The 19,629-nt window shown below is 39.0% G+C and overlaps 1 protein-coding gene and 1 long non-coding RNA gene across 2 annotated transcripts in view; one reads left to right on the top strand and one right to left on the bottom strand.

Annotated features, from left to right (window-relative positions):
• LOC106085334 (protein encore) overlaps positions 1-19,629 on the bottom strand; it is a 273,307-nt gene that overhangs the window by 118,850 nt on the left and 134,828 nt on the right. The window contains exon 4 of the mRNA XM_059361116.1: positions 9,418-9,578. Coding sequence (XP_059217099.1) covers positions 9,418-9,578 — 161 coding nt within the window. The remainder of the gene's footprint in view (positions 1-9,417; positions 9,579-19,629) is intronic.
• Positions 3,608-4,008, top strand: LOC106085337 (uncharacterized). Its single transcript, XR_001220926.1, has 2 exons — positions 3,608-3,678; positions 3,772-4,008. It is a non-coding gene; the product is annotated as an uncharacterized LOC106085337 (long non-coding RNA).

The raw sequence follows: 19,629 nt of genomic DNA, 5'->3' as shown, positions 1-19,629 counted from the left end.
AAAATACCACATGAGCTCCAATGTGTGTGGTGCTCCTCGTTATCACGAGATTGTCGCGGACAATCAGCGGTATCGAACGAATAGTCTGTTTGAGAGGACGGGTGGCACCGGCTCTAGCTTAAATACTGATTGCCTGTGATGGTCGATATGACAATGCGAGTTATTGGCGCCTTTAAATAACCAATGGCATAACGTTTCAGCGGTGATCAATAGGAACTTGACAAGGATCGCCAACTCCACATGCGAATTTGGCTACAACAACCGATTTACGGAAAATAAAAGTGGACCGATCTGCCATTTTCAGCAGACAAAAACTGCTGTCTTAGCAAACATTTTTGCTGTTTTTAATAACAAATTAAGCAGAGTGTAGTAGTTATTTTGTATGCTGTTATTAAAATACATTCAAAAATTGGCAAAAGTTTTACGTTATATGCTTGTTACATTGGAATATAAGATGGAAGAAAACTTTTGAAATGTTTATGAACTCTCTTTTAACTTTTTACCGTTTGAAAACAGCAGAAAATGTTTGCTGTTTCAGCAACAAATTACTGCTGCCCCGTTTCCAGCAGACTTTCTGCTGTTACAGCAATCGTTTTTCCTGTTTTTACTAACAAATTTTTCTGAGTGTATATATTGTTGCAACTATTGTTGATGACTCGAGTTTTTCCAATTTTATTTATTATTATCCGAACAGGGGCCGCTCCGCTGCGCCTTCTTTATCTTTTTAGCCTTTTTAGGCCATTTCGCCCTGAATGCGGATATCGAATTCGTGCCATTGTACCCTATCATCAAATAAAGCGGTGTTTATCCCCTCTTAACGTTGGCGACATTTGCGAGGTACAATGCCATGCATGGTAATTTAAAAATTTTTCCCAAAGAGGTGCCGCACTGCGGGAGGTCGTTCGGACTCGGCTATAAAAAAAGGTCCCTTATCATTGAGTTTTAACTTGAATTGGAAAGCACTCATTGATGTGTGAGAATTTGCCCATTCTCGGTTCCTGGTGGTAATGTTCTTCCGTAGGGTAATGTTCTCATTAGGGATGGGATGGCACCTCAGACATTTCGACTCAAATATGGATATGAAATTCGAGCTGCACTTCCAAATCCCTTTAGTTTGATCCCCATCGCCATGGCCGGTAAATATGAACCGTTTGGAGGGTGCTTTAGGGCGGTGGCGGACACCGGCACTTTTTACGGAAAATAGATATCAAATTCGTTCTTTATTCCCAACGGAAATGAAGTCCAGTTTAGGGGGTGCATTAGGGCGTACCTCAAAACAGTTGGCTCCAAAATTAGATATCATATTCGTAATCTACTCCTTAATACCTTTCATTTGAGTCCCATATAACCATGGTCGGCTAATATGCCCATTTGGGGGTGGGCCACCTCCCATTATTTGGACCTAATGTTTTGTGCAATATTTGTAATCTACTGCCTTATACTTTTCATTTGAGTCCCATATTGACATGAACTTCGAATATATCTGTTTAGAGGAGTTTTAGGGTTGGTGGAGGAGGGGGGCCCGCTGGGTAATTGGACCCAAATTTTAATACCATATTCGTTTTCTGGTCTTCAAAACCTTGCATTTGATTCCCTTATTGTGCCCATCGGAACACTTTCGGATATGGGTGGCGTTTTTGAGGTAAGGGGGAGGGTCCGCCTCCATCCGATATCTAGAAATTAAATATATAGCCAATGTTTCCTTCCAGACAAGCGTATACAATCTATGAAAATTTAAAGAAAATCGGTTTAGTCAAGAGCCATATCATCATATTGGGTCTAATGGCGTTTTTGAAGGGTGGCGTGACCCCCTATACTTCGCTCTGATTTTGTATGCCAGATTCGAAATCTACTCCCGAATAACTTTAATTTGAGCCCCGAGTTGAAATGAACGTCCAATATGTCTGATTGGGGGAGTTTCAGAGTTGATGCGGCCCTATGGGCACTCAGACTGAAATTTTAATACCATATTTCGTATTCTACTCTCCAATACCTTTCATTTGATACCTGTATTGTACCGATCGGTCCACTTTTGATTTTGGGTTGTGTGTTTGGCATAAGGGGGAGGGAGTCCGTCCCTCTTCCGATAACGTAAAATTATGTAGCCTATGTTTCCTTTCAGACCAACCGACACAAAATGAAACAATTTCGAGAAAATCGGTTCTGCCGTTTTTCAATCTATACGGAACAAACAAACCGAGTCCCATATATCCGTGATTGGCTAATGTGCCAATTTTGGTCGTTTTTGTGGGGGTGGGGTGACCCCCTATACTTCGAAATGAAATTGTATTCCAGATTCGTTATCTACTCCCGCATACTTTTCATTTGATACCCATATTGTCCTTATCGGTCTACATTTGATTTTGGTTGGTGTTTTTGGGGTAACGGTGGAGGGTCCGCTCCCTTCCCTTGTCAATAAATAATAAAGCCTATTCCTACTTCCTGACCATATTTGTAATCTACTCGCGAATACCTTTAATTTGAGTTTCATTTTGTCATGATCGTCAAATAAACCTATTTAAGGGGTTTTGAGGCTGAGGCGGACCCCCAGGTACTTGGACCCAACTTTTATTATGAAATTCGCACTCTACTCTTGAATACCTTTCATTTGAATCCCAAAGGTGCAGCAGAGCGGGCCCGGTTCGGATAGTAATAAATAAAATTTGAAAACTCGAGTCATCAACAATAGTTGCAACAATATATACACTCAGAAAAATTTATTAGTAAAAACTGGAAAAATGTTTGCTGTAACAGCAGAAAGTCTGCTGGAAACGGGGCAGCAGTAATTTGTTGCTGAAACAGCAAACATGTTCTGCTGTTTTCAAACGGTAAAAAGTTAAAAGAGGTCAACAATTTCATAAACATTTCAAAACAGTTTTCTTCCATCTTATATTCCAATGTAACAAGCATATAACGTAAAACTTTTTCAAATTTTCTACAATTTGCCAATTTTTGAATGTATTTTAATAACAGCAAACACAATAACTACTACACTCTACTAAATTTGTTATTAAAAACAGCAAAAATGTTTACTAAGACAGCAGTTTTTGTCTGCTGAAAATGGCAGAGCAGAGCAGACTGCTGTTTCAGCAAACATAGAGCTGGTGTATTAGCAAACATTTCGGTCAGCTAAATCAGCAAACAAAGTATGCTTGTTTAATATTGTTTAAAGAGATGGTTTTAATTTGTGGAATATTACTGTAAATAAACTACCTGATCCATCCATTGTTATAAATTTTGAAATGTGGCTGAGCTCGCTCGCATTTTTTTTTTTTTTTGTTAGTGCTCTACTAATGTGTACATGACTGGCATGGCCTTTTGTATCTAAGTTTAAAGAAAAAAGATTATGGAAAGCATACATTCAGTGGGGATTATAAAAATCCACTGAGACACACATTTACATTTGTATTTTATTTCACTTCTAACATCCCCGTCATAATTAAGCAGCAGCCATTTTCAACAAACAACAGCAGTAAGCCTGCTGCTCTGAAATTACAGAACTACTGCTACAATAGCAGCAAAATTAACTACTAATATTTAGAATTTACGCCTAAATTGTCAATTTTTTTATATGTAGAAAATGCCTCAATTGTTTTTTAGAAGTTCAAGCATTTTCAACTATTTCACATAACAAAATCTGTTGGTTTAAATACAAAATTCTGCTGAAATATTGAAGAAGTATTATTGTTGAACTGACAAAAATTATTTTTGCTTTTGTTTTATTGTGTGATTTTTGCTTATTATGCCGGTCATGTGTTTTGATTATTTTAGGCCTCTTTTTCCGAAGGGAGTCGAGCTAATGGCCATGAGAAATTATGTTGAGAGAAGATTATCTGTGGAATATTAGTGAAAACGAATTGCCTGATCAACAGATTCCCTGTACACATTACATCGCATCCATTGGTAGGTGGCTAAGTCGCTCGTCAATTTTACTACTCTGTTAATGTACTCATAACTGTCGATGCTACTAATTGCTATTTCGTATTAAAAACGAGTATGGAATGTTAATTGGTCATGTTCCTTGATGAAATGTTCATGCAAAACATTCACTGAGATGGCATTCTCCCCTAGGTAACGACCAGCATGGCATAGCTTTGGCAGAAAAGTTTTTGAAAAAGTTTCAACGCACGGTGAATGAGGATGCCTCCACTAGAATTACGAGGAGGTGTAGCAGCTCGCCAGACATTTCCATTGCATGCCCTGATCTCCTGAGTGATGTAGGAGCCGTCATCTTTTTGGGGTAGACCACCTACCCATAATTCTCACCATCGACCGACCGCCCGATGAGACGTTTATGAATCCGAATAAGGCCGATTGGGCTGGCTTCGGAGTGTACATGCCGCTTCAGTGAACTGGCACCCCCTCGGATGTGCTAGTTGCCGAGAAGAAATTCAGAGTCACCATTAACACAGCAAGCGCTCGCTTTATACCAGCCGGTCGAATACCCCAAGTGAGGCCCAATTTCCCGGCACAGGCAGTGTGCATCCCCAGAGTGGTAGGGCAAGGAGGAGAGTCATTCGGCGTATCCGTGGTTTCCGAGCCAATGGACAGCCATCACAATTTACCGTGGACGAAGTTGCAAATGTTACCCGTGGCGCCAAATCATCTAAGGCGTTGGGTCCCGACAGAATCTCTACACTGATGCTCAACAATCTGGATCTACCTGAAGTTAAGTACCTTGCGGCTGTTCTCGACCTGTCTTTGAACACTCTTATAGTTCCCGATGTCTGAAAAATGGGCAGAGGATACTGCTACTGAAGCCTGGAAAGGACCCGAGTTTGGGGGAGTGGTAAAAACCGGTTTCCCTTCTCTCACCAGTAGCAAAGACGCTTGAGGCATTACTCTTCCAGAGCCTCGTAGGAGCATTTCCATTTGCGGGCATTAACATGAATTTCGAAGACTGCATAGCACAAAAACTGTTTTGCATGCCATCACTGCACACATTTGCCGTGGCTTCAATCAGTACAGGCCATGTGATAGGACGGTCCGCGTGGCACTGGACCTATCGAAGGCATTCGACACGGTCAGCCATGCTAAATTATTTGAGGACATCGCCAACACGTCCCTCCAGCCAGGCATGAAACGCTGGGTCGCGATTTATCTGTATGGTCACCAGTCATTTGTGAAATTTTATGATCATGGAACTAGGCCCTCCACCCATTGTTGACATCTGCGATAGGTTGAACGTCTACCTCAACGAACTTGCCTCATATTTCGCTGCAAGAAATCTGAAGATATCTGCCACCAAATCTTCAGCCAAATTGTTCACTACAAACACGCTTGAGGTGAATACCGAGCTGACTGTGATGGCCGATGGAGAAATGATTCCGACCATCAAGTTTCCCAAAATACTTGGCGTAACATTTGACAGCTCTTACACATTCTCCCCACATGCCACTGCAGTTTGCGATAAAGTCAAAAGTCCTCAGGTCAGACAAAGAAACCTTGTTGACCACGTACAAAGCAATTGGCCGATCTGTTCAGCGCCAGTGTGGTCTCGTCAGCTTTGTGGCACGCATAAGAATAATATCCAGATCTGTCAGAATGCCGCCCTCCGAACTGCGACTAGCTGTCTCCTCAGTTCCCATGTGGACCAGCTCCATCAGGTCTAGGCAACACCTTTTGGGCTGTTATTGCAGAGACCATCCAAATCATCATCTTGTGGACAGATATCCACCGCCCAGAAGTTTTAAGGTAGATCTACATGATTTAGAGCGTGAGGTACAGCGCTACAAGAGAGAACCTCTAGCGAGTCTAGACAACATTCATGCAAACACGGTAGCAGATACGGTAAATAGCTACCGGGTGAATGTAGTCCTTGGAGAACGACCTCCTCCCATTGCACCTGAAGAAATTGACCTCCCCCGGCAAACCAGAGTAGTTCTGGCTCAATTACGTTCCGGCAGATGCCACCGCCTCAACTCCTACAGAGCAAGGATTGATGCCGACGTGCAAGATGTATGTCCCGATTGTGACCAGGGACCACACGATACACCTTACCTGTTTAACTGCCCAGCAAGACCCACTCGATCTTACTCGCAGAGTTCCTGGATCTTGACCTCCCAACAGAATCAAACAGACGAAAAGTAGAACACAACAAACTGCCAAAACAACAACATTCACTGAGACACACGTTTCCATTGGCCTACCGGTTAGCATCTCATGAAACTTCCTTATATCCACCTTTTGGCAAATTCATTGTTTTTGCACCATGCTGCATTAACGCTGACACATACATATCTCTGTTTACCTACTGGTCAATATCTCATTCATGAAAATTCTTAAAATCTGCCTGTGGCAACTTTTTTGCTGTTTTTGGGCTACCATCGTTTGTTCCTCACTGTCCCTTAATTTGTTTGTTATTTGAAACCCCTTTTTTATTGCTGTTTTTCAACAATTTAATGTTGTTTTGTTTCGCTCACCACTCTTGATCTGTGGAATGTTGGGTTATTATTTATGTTTGCCTGTTACCACCGATCAAGTGTTTTGATTATTTTAGGTACTTTTTCAAAAAATTTATATTTATTTTATTTCATTTAGTTTAGTTTACTCTCCTTCTAACAACTCCATCATAAATTAAACAGCAGTCATTTTCAGCAAACAACGGACTTTTCAGCAGTCACGCCGCTGTTCTCATATTGCAAACATTTAGCTATAACTGCAGAACTACTGCTGTAACAGCAGTAAAATTAACTACTAACAGCCAGAAGACAGTGTTTGCTGCTTTCAGCAGTCTTTTTTCTATGAGTGTCTTAATCATTCCTACCCCAATCTTACAATAAACTAAAAATCCATGGGTGTTGACTCACTTTTTATGCTCATAGTTTGCAATTTCCACTTCAAAACCTAAGCGCCTATCGTTCCGTTCAAGATTTCAAACAAAATTAAATTGTAGCCTTGATATTTCGAATATACATAAGACGAAAAACAACGTAGTGCCGCAAGGACCTATGAAGCCTTTTAAATGTTAAGCCTGCGCATTTAAGTAGAATTGAAAACACTTTAAGTTCTCTAAGAACGACACTCTGAGTGTGTTTTTTGTGTTATAGTGATGGATTTTTTGTCCACACCACTGCAATTACTTCCATGGTATACACATGTTTCTGTGCATCTTTCGTGCCTACATCATAAAGGCATAATCACAATGAATTCGATATAAGTACAACCTACCAACGTACGACTCTTAAAGCTCTCACACCTAAAGATATCTGATGATGACCTCCTTAATCAAGGGGTCGAAACGCATCATACCATGGTTGGTGTTTTGGTATCTTCTGGCTTTCCATAACAAAAAATTCTTCGATCATTAAGCTCGTCTCGACAGAAAACTGAAATAAAGAACAATCTTTGCCTTATCTCAATTTGGACCGGATCCGCTGCGCATCTATAATTTGCTTTGGATATTTCTAATTTACTCTTCAGTAAATTTCGCCAAAGTATAATATCGCATAAAAATGCAAGTCTTTTTTTCTCGATACTTAAATCTTTCGTAGAATAATTTATTTATTTAAAAATTAACCAAATTAATAAGCAATTAGAATCAAGGTTCTTTTGTTCCATCTTTGATCCAATGTGAAGGTTCAACATCGTAAAGGCTTCATAGGTCTGTTTACGTGGCTGCACATCTATATGTATAGTCGTAATTAATCCTTCAAAATCTTTTTCTTTTGGAATGTGTCGACACCTAGACACTGGGACTCCCATATAAATGCCCGATTCGTACAGTTCTGTTTTTCATGATCAGTATATAAAAACGTTTGGAGGGGTTTGTTTGTCTCTTGGACACACTTTTTAATGTATGTTATAACTCCCGTATGTACCGATCTCCCGATTTGACTTCATGTGCCGCTAGGGGCGAAATCATTACCCGATTTGGTTGAAACTTTGCTGGTGGAGTTTTGTTACAATTTCCAACATTCATGGTTTTTACTGTCCAAACGGTCTAAATGCTATTACACCCTCATAAAAAACAAAAATATTTGAAAATATTTCGAATGAGACCCTTGGTTGAGGGTAAACACGATTCAACCCAAAACTTTATTATCCGGTTTCCAAGGAATTTTTGTTTTTGACTTAATGAGCCTTTGCTTCTAACTCAGATGTGTGCTTTACGCAGTGCTCACCAGTTGTGGGTATGTAGAGCACCATAATCCATTTGACAAATCTCGTTGATGAAGTTTTTGGCGAATCACAAGTCGAGTTAATACAGAATCATTTAACTTAATCTCAGTGGGAAAATTCGTAAAGCTGCTAAATGCAGGCCTGATGACAGCACTTCAAAGCCTTCTTATCGCAGGAGCATATTCCTTCTAAAATGAAGCTACCAAGAGGACTACCTTGCATCTTCTAAAAATTTGACAACAGATTCTTCTCCCGCCTTTACGTAATGCTTCTGAAGTACCCCATTAAATATGTGGGACACATGTGAGTGTCTATTGAACTTCTGATGTTTTTAAGCAGTAATTCTAATACTTCCTAAGTACTAAGTACCAACCAGGCAATGTCACTAAATGTTAAAAAGGTATAAACATAGAATTCGGAGACCAGACCTCGCAATGCGGATGCAAAACAAGTAATGATATCAGACGACACGAATAAATTCTCAAATCATCTACTCATGTACAATTTCTTAATTTAATTTAATTTGTTTTGGTAAAATCACAGCTTTCATTTTAGACTCTACATGGAATTATTTAATGTGTCCTTGGGTAGCTCTTACACAGCGGAGCGCATGATATTACATACCCAGTTTGACCCATCCAATGGTTTGAGTATATGTCCTTGTGAATGTGAATCTAAACGTATGATTAGAGAGGAAAACAAGTTTGAACCTTGAACTCAAAGTCTAAGTTGCGTAATTGTGTATGGAAAATGTTTCTAGGAAACTCGTGGTGGTGATTGACTCACAAATTCTAAGAATGCAAACAGCAGCAAGTGGATAGGTTATCAACTTTCATAGCTATGGCATTCGGTGTAGCCTCCACCCTTTTTTTATTTTTCTCCTTTTCGAACTTCTACTAATTTCTGTCTAACTTTTTTCCCTAACCCTCTCTGGAGGACCACCACACCCCACCATGGCATGTATGTATGCATGTGAAAATGTCTGCTAACGTCCTCAGCGACTATAGATTGGGATATTCATGCTGAGAATCGAACAATGTAATATACACAGCTCATGAGGATGGCAAGTGTTTGAGTGAGTGAGTGGAACCCGTTGGAATAGGAACACATTAAAACACGTTTTATTCGTTTGGGCACAAGCTTGTACTCTTGGTTCGACTGACTCAGAACTTCAGCGCTCCATTAGTCACAACCAAGTGGCTGACATTAGACCAGATGGCAATAGTTAATCTGTGGGGTGTTTTGGAACAATCGAATAATAGCTATTGTAGATGGATTGATACTAAATGTACTTACTCTACGACTCATTCCAAAGCTATTTTGACGGCCCAATGACTCCTCGCTGTTGTATTCTTTTTGTTGTTGCGTCTGATTTGATGATGGTATATTTGGAATATTCGTAGCCACCGCTACCTGGGACTTTGTGGAACTCATAATCACAGTTAATTTATAAAAATCTAAAAGTTAAACAAGTAGAAAAAAGGTATAAATATACATATTAAAAACATTGTGCCTTGGGCCCTGCTATACGCAAAAAATTTTGCAAAATATTTACACAAATAAACTTTGTTAGTTCGCACACCGAATTTGTGTCAAATGAGCCAGAAAGTAAAGATTGTAATTTTGCATTATACGGCCCTAATGTTAATCGGGAGTTCGATTTATAAACCGATTTGAGTTATACTTACCATGGATGTTGGCAATCATAGCAGAACACCATGCGCAAAATTTCAGCCCAATCGGATAGAAATTGCGGTCTCCAAAGGCTCAATTTACATAATCGGGATATCGGTGCATGAGACATTCTTCACAAAAAAGGCAATTAAAAAGTGCTCGTTTTTTTGTAAAAACTAAAAGCAAAAGCATGATTGGACTGCAAATGGGCCATATCGGTTCAAATTTGGATATAGCTCCAATATAAACCGATCTTCCGATTTGACTTCTTGATTCCCTGTAAGCCGAAATTTTTGTCCGATTTGGCTAAAATTTTGCAGATAGTGTTCCGCTATGACTTGCAGCAACTGTGTCGCCGGCTCGTTTTCGTCCACACTCAGTGATGTCCCCTTTGTGTCAAACTAGTGTTGTCCCAATTTGTGTTGAAATGTTAATGAATTTTTGTATTGAAGGAATTGAAATGTTTTAGCTTTAGTAAAGTTTTAACTTGTTACGAGTTTATTAATTAATGAATTACAAACGCAAATCATTTCGCTCAGTGTACTTATTTAATGTAAATAATAAATTAATTTTCGCAGTGTAGGTTATTATTTCAAAGAGAATTTTTTTTCTCACAGTGTATGTTTTTAATTTTAAGTAAATTATTTTTTACAGTGTACTCTGCCATTTCAACCACTCTTATTTTTCTCTACAAGTTGCAAGCAAGTCGATCCTGAAACGCATATATCTTTATATAAAATTTTGCCATACACCTTAAACGAACTTTTATCCAAGCAGGCAGTGGTTTCCCGAACAAGTGAGTGGCCCTCATACTTGTTTACATTTTGTATTTGAAAGTGATCAAAACAAGTTACCGTAGGGCCGCCAACAAATATCACAACCAATGGCAATGATATACACAACAGCCAGACTCCACACTGGCTGGTCAGCCAGCCGTAGCAGCGAACATACGCTCTTATGCAAGCGGCTGCAGGAGAGAATATTTTGTTTTGCCGTGGTGAATTGGAAGTATGCGGCGATGAGTATGACATATAAAAGGAAAGCAAGGACAGGCAAAGGGGAGCAGAAGTCAATCGTCGGAGTACAGGCAGACATCGGGAATCAGGGAAAATATCGGTGAGTAGAGTGAAAAAGTGACATAGACAGAGTGCGAAGAACAAAGTGACAGTGTGCGCTAGTGTATTCGAACGCCAGTATATTTTCGTGTCCACTAAAACTCCGTGCAATCTCCGATTTTCGGCCGGCTATCAGTGTACTTTCGTGGTCACTGCATCATAAAGATGCAGTGGTCACTGCACCGTCAAAGCTTAGTAAATCCGCATCGTTTGTATCCTGTCAACAGTGTGCTTTCGAGGTCACTGCATCATAGTTTCGCCACTGTACCTTAGCTAACCAGTGAACCTTCGTGGTCAGTGCACCGTAAAAGAGTAGTAATTCCGCAACCTTTGTATTTCGTCAGCAGTGTACTTTCAAAGTTAACAGCGTACTTTCGAGGTCACTGCACCATAGTTCCGCCGTTGTGTCTCACTAAACGGTGTACTTTCGAGGTCACTGCACCGTATATCCGCCGGTGTGCCTTCGAAAAACAGCGTACTTTTGTGGTCACTGCATCGTACAAGCTACGTAGAACCTGATTCTCGCTGATGTGCCAACGTAAACAGTGTACTTTCGTGGTGACTGCACCATAGAAATTTGTATAACCCCCGTCAACAGCGTACTTTCGAGGTCGCCGATCGCAGATTTACCTTTGCAAACCTGTGTACATTCGTGCATCACAAAACCCCCGCCGAGTGAACCCCAGCCTGGTATACTTACATCATCCCCGAGCCGTATCACCACCTATTTCATCCTCCCCAGAACAGTGTGCTTCCGTGGTCATTGCACCGTAACAACTCGAGGCATATGCCGTGCGATCGCACTATGACTCGACGACCAACGTAACCTCAACATCGTCAGCTGGGGCCGCTCGGCCATTGACTTATTCGGACCCTAACTACAGCCCTGAGAGTGTCGTGCCCGGCTTCCATCGTGCGACCAGTCGTAGCCAATTACCGCCGTGAACGGAACGTCTTTGATCGAGAAGTACCGTCCCAGGTCTTCACTCACACTGCACAGCTGTTGTGCGATCGGAGTACCGTTCCAGGTCTCCACCTACATCAACTAGCCACTGCCTGATTTGGCCCGTATTTCCGAGTGCTGCTCCAGGCCTCGGCGTTAAGTATTCACTTGTAGTCACCAATCATCTTTATACCTACACTCAAATAAACAAGATTATAAAAACCTAAAAAAAACTCCGTGTTCTCTACTCTAGTCTCGGCAAATATAAATTTCTGTGATGGACGCTTCCCCCGCGAGTTATACCCCAGCCCACGAGGGGAAACCTGTCGTTACACGGTCCAAATCGGTCTATAACCTGATATAGCTCCTATAAAAACCGATATCCCGATTTGAATTCTTGAGCCAATCAAAGCGACAATTTTTGTCCGATTTGGCTAAAAATTTGCACACAGTGTTCAGCGATGACTTCCAACAATTGTGCCAAGTACGGTCCACATCCGACTATTATCTGATATAGCTCACATGTAAACCGATCTCCCGATTTGACTTTTTCCATACAAGCCGCAATTTTTGTTCGATTTGGCTGAAATTTTGCACATAGTGTTCTGTTACGACCTCCAACACCTTCTGTGACAAGTACGGCCTAAATCGGTCATTAATCTGTAGCTCCCATATAAACCGGTCTCTCGATTATCCTCGTCGTTTCCTTGAAGCTATAATTTTGCTGGTTTGACAGAAGTTTGACTGAAATTTTACATGTAGTGTTCTGTTATGACTTCCAACAACTGTACCAAATACGGTCCAAATCAGTCTATAACCTGATATAGCTCCCATATAAACCGGTCTCTCGATTACCTTTGTACGGTTCCTAGAAGCTTTTGTTTTTGCTGGTTTGAAAGAAGTTTGGTATGTTGAATAAAATTATGCCCTTCAACTATCTTATCTTATATATAAAATTCAATTTGTGTTTGTTTGTTTGTTCGTCGATTTTATTGTTCCGTATAGACTCAAAAACAGCTGAAGCGATTACCTTGAAATTTTCACAGATTGTGTTGGTCTGGAAGGAAACATAAGTAGATAACGAATCTGGCATACAAATTCATGTGAAGTATTGGGGGTCACCCCACCCCCACAAAAACGACCAAAATTGGCACATAAGCCAATCACGGATATATGGGACTCGGTTTGTTTGTTCCGTATAGACTGAAAAACGGCAGAACCGATTTTCTCGAAATTGTTTCATTTTGTGTCGGTTGGTCTGAAAGGAAACATAGGCTACATAATTTTACGTTATCGGAAGAGGGACGGACTCCCTCCCCCTTATGCCAAACACACAACCCAAAATCAAAAGTGGACCGATCGGTACAATACAGGTATCAAATGAAAGGTATTGGAGAGTAGAATAAGAATATGGTATTAAAATGTCAGTCTGAGTGCCCATCGGGCCGCCTCAACTCTGAAACTCCCCCAATCAGACATATTGGACGTTCATTTCAACATGGGGCTCAAATTAAAGGTATTCGGGAGTAGATTTCGAATCTGGCATACAAAATCAGAGCGAAGTATAGGGGGTCACGCCACCCTTCAAAAACGCCATTAGACCCAATATGACGATATGACACTTGACTGAACCGATTTTCTTTAAATTTTCATAGATTGTGTACGTTTGTCTGGAAGGAAACATAGGCTTTATAATTTTTAGATATCCGATGGAGGCGGACCCTCCCCTTACCTCAAAAACGCCACCCATATCCGAAAATGTTCCGATGGGCACAATAAGGGAATCAAATGGAAGGTTTTGAAGACCAGAAAACGAATATGGTATTAAAATTTGGGTCCAATTACCCAGCGGGCCCCCTTCTCCACCAACCCTAAAACTCCTCTAAACAGATATATTCGAAGTTCATGTCAATATGGGACTCAAATGAAAAGTATAAGGCAGTAGATTACAAATATTGCACAAAACATTAGGTCCAAATAATGGGAGGTGGCCCACCCCCAAATGGGCATATTAGCCGACCATGGTTATATAGGACTCAAATGAAAGGTATTGGGTTGCCCGAAAAGTAATTGCGGATTTTTTAAAAGAAAGTAAATGCATTTTTAATAAAACTTAGAATGAACTTTAATCAAATATATAATTGCCATTTTGTTCGATAGCCTTTTGCCATCTTCCTGGCAAATTTAGTATTCCACGCTCATAGCCTTTATCTGCAAAAAACTGAACCAAGTGCGATTTTATAGCCTCATCAATGCCGAAAGTTTTACCATTTAAGGAGTTCTGCAAAGATCGAAATGAATGGTAGTCTGATGGTGCAAGGTCAGGTGGATGGATGGTAGATGCATCAAAAGTTCCCAGCCAAACTCACTCAGTTTTTGGCGAGTGACCAAAGATGTGTGCGGTCTAGCGTTGTCCTGGTGGAATATGACACCTTTACGATTGACCAATTCTGGTCGCTTCTCCTTGATGGCTGTATTCAATTTGTCCAATTGTTGACAGTAAACATCCGAATTAATCGTTTGGTTCCTTGGAAGCAGCTCAAAATATACCACACCCTTCCAATCCCACCAAACAGACAGTATAACCTTTTTTTGGTGGATATCAGCCTTTGAAGTGGTTTGAGCTGGTTCACCATGCTTGGACCATGATCGTTTTCGACTAACGTTGTTGTAAACAATCCATTTTTCATCTGCAGTTATGATTCGTTTTAAAAACGGATCGAATTCATTGCGTTTAAGGTGCATATCACAAGCGTTGATTCGGTTTGTTAAATGAATTTCTTTCAATACATGTGGTACCCAAATATCAAGCTTTTTCACCAGTCCAAGACTTTTTATGTGATAATGAACGGTTGATTTTGGTATATTTAACTTCTCTCCTATCTCACGCTCAGTTACATGACGATCCAATTCGATTAATGCTTAAAATTTGCTTAAAATTTGTCAACGCCGACTATATGAAAAATCAGCAATTACTTTTTGGGCAAAACAATATTAGATAGTAGATTACGAATATGACATTAAAATTTGCGTTTAAGTCTAGGTGGCGCTTTCTTCCTAAAGATTTGTCAAATGGGTTATTTGACCCATTATGACAATATGGGACTCAAATGAAAGATATTTGAGAGTAGAAAACGAATTTGATATCTAATTTTGGAGCCAAGTGTTTTGGGGTACGCCCTAATGCACCCCCTAAACTGAACTTCATTTCCTTTGGGAATAAAGAACGAGTTTGATATCTATTTTCAGTAAAAAGTGCCGGTGGCCGCCACCGCCCCCAAAACACCCTCCAAACGGTTCATATTTACCGGCCATGGCAATATGGGGATCAAACTAAAGGGATTTGGAAGTGCAGCTCGAATTTCATATCCATATTTGAGTCGAAATGTATGATATCCGCATTTAAGGACGAAGTGTCCCCGCTCTAAAAAAATATTAGAGAGTTAAAGAAGGCGCAGCGGTGCGGGCCCGATTCGGCTAGTTTGATATAAATTTATAGCATAATCCCACCACCATGGGTTCCCAAGATTCGGCCCGCCCTAATTTAGCACGCTTTTACTTATTTTACTTCGGACGATTAATTGCGGAAACAGAATTAAATGTATTGCATTGAAATATTTTGTATTTCTATTAAGAATTACAAACAAAAAAGGGTTTTAATGGTACAATTACATTTATGGATCTCATTGGTTAACAAAATATTTTAGTTGATACACTGCTGCGTGGACATTATGTAGATAATGACAAAATCCAAGTTAATTGTTTCAACCGTGATTGCCTTTCGATTTATTGCTGTGTTTGTTTAACGAAGTTTGCATATCAGCAAAGTAACACATTTGCGGCGCCGTGTCTCTAAAGTGTACAATGAGGAAAATATTTATCTATTTATACAAATATTGAAATAAATCGTAATGGATAACAACCTTAACATTTCGCTTATAATATCTCGAAGTATTGATCCATATAGATAAAATATTCCATCACCATAATACATACTTAAATACGTCATTTTATTTTTGCAATGTTCTTCATCTTCGTGCACGTTTCGCATGTATTCAATTCTTCTTTCGTATTTTCATATCGGAGATTTTTCTGTTTTGCACTCTTCAATTTCACACTATAAAATTATATTTTCCAAAATTATAAAAACTTTCACGTTTTCCACTCTTTAAATGTTTTTTTTTAATAATTTGTTTTTCCTTTAACCACAAAAGGACTTTGGGAGTATTGAGCAAATCTGATATCCTAATTGGGGGAAAATTATCTGGGGCCCACCACAAAAACCCCTATAATGGACATGCAGGCAATATAGGGATCAAATTGAACAACACATTCGATAAACAAATAAAGTAATGTAAATCCGAGAAATACTCAAAGATCTGGACACAAACTTCATAATACTTAAAGAAGTATTCAATATTAAAAATCTACTTTAGGGTGTACCGAAGTACACCGGGCCAGCTACTCATAAATAAATGTTGCTCTGTGTTCATAATTATGATTTTATTAAAATTCTTAGCTAATTTTACATTTCATATGGTTGCTTTTTTACACGCTTACCAACAATAATCGGCGCTAGTAGCTTAGTAAGTATTTTTCTCCATACAAAATAAGCAAGAAAATCCACTTTGAGGGTGACCTACCCAGTAAAAAATTTTACATTCTTTTAGAAGCCGATGCGATTGGAAGTGCTTACCTTTCCCGTCGTGATTTACGCTTTTCATTTCCTTATTATGAGTACTCACTTTCACATTAACTTCACCAAAACACGTTTTGGAATATATTTCTTTTCAACTTCAAATATGGAGAAGGGGAAGGGAGCACTCGATGCGTTTGCTCCTGATGTGATGCACCGAAAACCGGGATGAACATTTTTATATTCTTGTACTTTTCGATACCTTTTAACATCGAAAGCACTACGGTAAACCTGCGCGCCATTTAATCATTTTTCGGGTATAACCATTTTCCATTATATATATTCGAAGACTCCAGAACGGAGAATTCATATTCTATAAATGGAATTAGCATTACCAATCGGTTTTAGCAAAAATACATTTCTTATTCCTAAAGAAATTTTCTTACTATCATTAATGTTATAAAACTATGTCATAAACCTACAGAGATGCCGATGTTACTTGCGAAAACGTCATTGGCCAATCACTCGAACGGCATTAAGTTTAGCCGAATAAAACTTATGTATACCAACGACCAAGGATTTTCGGCGAACTTTATACTGACACTAAATTAAGAGGTTGGTTGGGATCTCTGTGAAACATACTCAGCAATTTCATCGAAATCGGTTGAATGAGCCCTTCGTGATCACAAAAAGGCAAATAACGTGATTGGTCTACATGGAGGCTACACTGTAGAAATATTCACCTAAATTTGACCGACTAAACATGGTATTGACTTATAAAAATCGTTTCAAACAAGGTGTTAATTGCTTTAGTTTTTGTATCACAGCAAGTGATTGGTAAATAAGGCATACGTTGAACATATTTTTAATTGTACGAATTAAATTGTTATTTAGTTGTATAAATTGTGTATTGATCAAGAATATATTGTGTTCCCTTTCACATATATGTTATGCGAAGATGTGCGAATGAGTCAAATATATGTCTTGTTTCTTTTACCTAAAGACACAAGGTGGCGTGGCTAGACAAAAAAAAAAATTCAAGAAGATTGGTTTGGTGTGGTTTTTGAAACTACATAAAATGTAATTTTTTTGTTTGTTAGGAAAGGCAAGGATTTTCGGCGAACTTTATACTGACACTAAATTAAGAGGTTGGTTGAGATCTCTGTGAAACATACTCAGCAATTTCATCGAAATCGGTTGAATGAGCCCTTCGTGATCACAAAAAGGCAAATAACGTGATTGGTCTACATGGAGGCTACACTGTAGAAATATTCACCTAAATTTGACCGACTAAACATGGTATTGACTTATAAAAATCGTTTCAAACAAGGTGTTAATTGCTTTAGTTTTTGTATCACAGCAAGTGATTGGTAAATAAGGCATACGTTGAACATATTTTTAATTGTACGAATTAAATTGTTATTTAGTTGTATAAATTGTGTATTGATCAAGAATATATTGTGTTCCCTTTCACATATATGTTATGCGAAGATGTGCGAATGAGTCAAATATATGTCTTGTTTCTTTTACCTAAAGACACAAAGTGGCGTGGCTAGACAAAAAAAAATTCAAGAAGATTGGTTTGGTGTGGTTTTTGAAACTACATAAAATATAATTTTTTTGTTTGTTAGGAAAGGCAAGGATTTTCGGCGAACTTTATACTGACACTAAATTAAGAGGTTGGTTGGGATCTCTGTGAAACATACTCAGCAATTTCATCGAAATCGGTTGAATGAGCCCTTCGTGATCACAAAAAGGCAAATAACGTGATTGGTCTACATGGAGGCTACACTGTAGAAATATTCACCTAAATTTGACCGACTAAACATGGTATTGACTTATAAAAATCGTTTCAAACAAGGTGTTAATTGCTTTAGTTTTTGTATCACAGCAAGTGATTGGTAAATAAGGCATACGTTGAACATATTTTTAATTGTACGAATTAAATTGTTATTTAGTTGTATAAATTGTGTATTGATCAAGAATATATTGTGTTCCCTTTCACATATATGTTATGCGAAGATGTGCGAATGAGTCAAATATATGTCTTGTTTCTTTTACCTAAAGACACAAAGTGGCGTGGCTAGACAAAAAAAAAATGCAAGAAGATTGGTTTGGTGTGGTTTTTGAAACTACATAAAATGTAATTTTTTTGTTTGTTAGGAAAGGCAAAAGTCGGTCGGAGCCGACTTTATAATAATACACCCTACACCTACCCCATGAGTACAAAGTGGGAGCTATATCTAATTCTGAACCAATTTTGATGGACCTCGGCGATATTTTTAGATGGGTTATACAACAACCCGTATCAAATTTCGAAGAAAGCAAATATGTTCAAACTGTAATAAGTACTTTTACTGCTAATCGGACGAACATATGTATGTGGAAGCTATATCCAAATCTCAACCGATTATTTCCAATTTCAATGGGTTTCGTCTCTACGCCAAAAAAATTTAAGTGGCAAATTTAAAGACGATAGACGATAGAAAATTACCACCTGTAGTTTGTACACAAATCAACATGGACAGACAGACGGACATGGCTAAATCGAATCATATAGTGATTCTGAGTAGATCGGTATACTTATAAATGGGTATATCTGTCTTCCTTCCGGGCATTACAAACAAATGCACTAAGTTATAATGGCCTGTACCACAGTAGTGGTGTAGGTTATAAAAATGTTGCACTGAAATGGTGTATTGCAGAAAAAAAAGCGCAAACAGACAAACCAAACGAAAGGCACGTCTCATGTGGTGTAGGTCACTGCCTATACACAAAAACAGCACTGGCAGAATCAACCGTTGGGCGATCGGCGTGCAAAGAACAAAAAAGAGCTTTGCAAAAGATGTGTGTGTGAGTGTGAGTTGCTATTAGCATTGTTGGATAAGTTAGATCTGAATGAGGGAAGTAAGATTTGATTTGTTTTCTATTGCGCTTATGAAACAAGTCGACTTAAAGAGCCCTGTTCAAATTCAGATGAGTGCTTTACAACTTACACAAGTTGGAATGGCTGTAAAGCACCATGATCCACTTGACATCTCCTTCTGATGATTTTTCTTGGTTGAAATTGAAATCGCAATAAAGGAAACCAGTCCAAATGCTTCTAGCAACAACACACTTTTTAATGTTTTTTCTGCTAT

This window comes from Stomoxys calcitrans, chromosome 1, assembly GCF_963082655.1.
Source record: "Stomoxys calcitrans chromosome 1, idStoCalc2.1, whole genome shotgun sequence".
Classification (NCBI taxonomy): domain Eukaryota; kingdom Metazoa; phylum Arthropoda; class Insecta; order Diptera; family Muscidae; genus Stomoxys; species Stomoxys calcitrans.
This window is presented reverse-complemented; position numbering and strand designations above follow the sequence as displayed.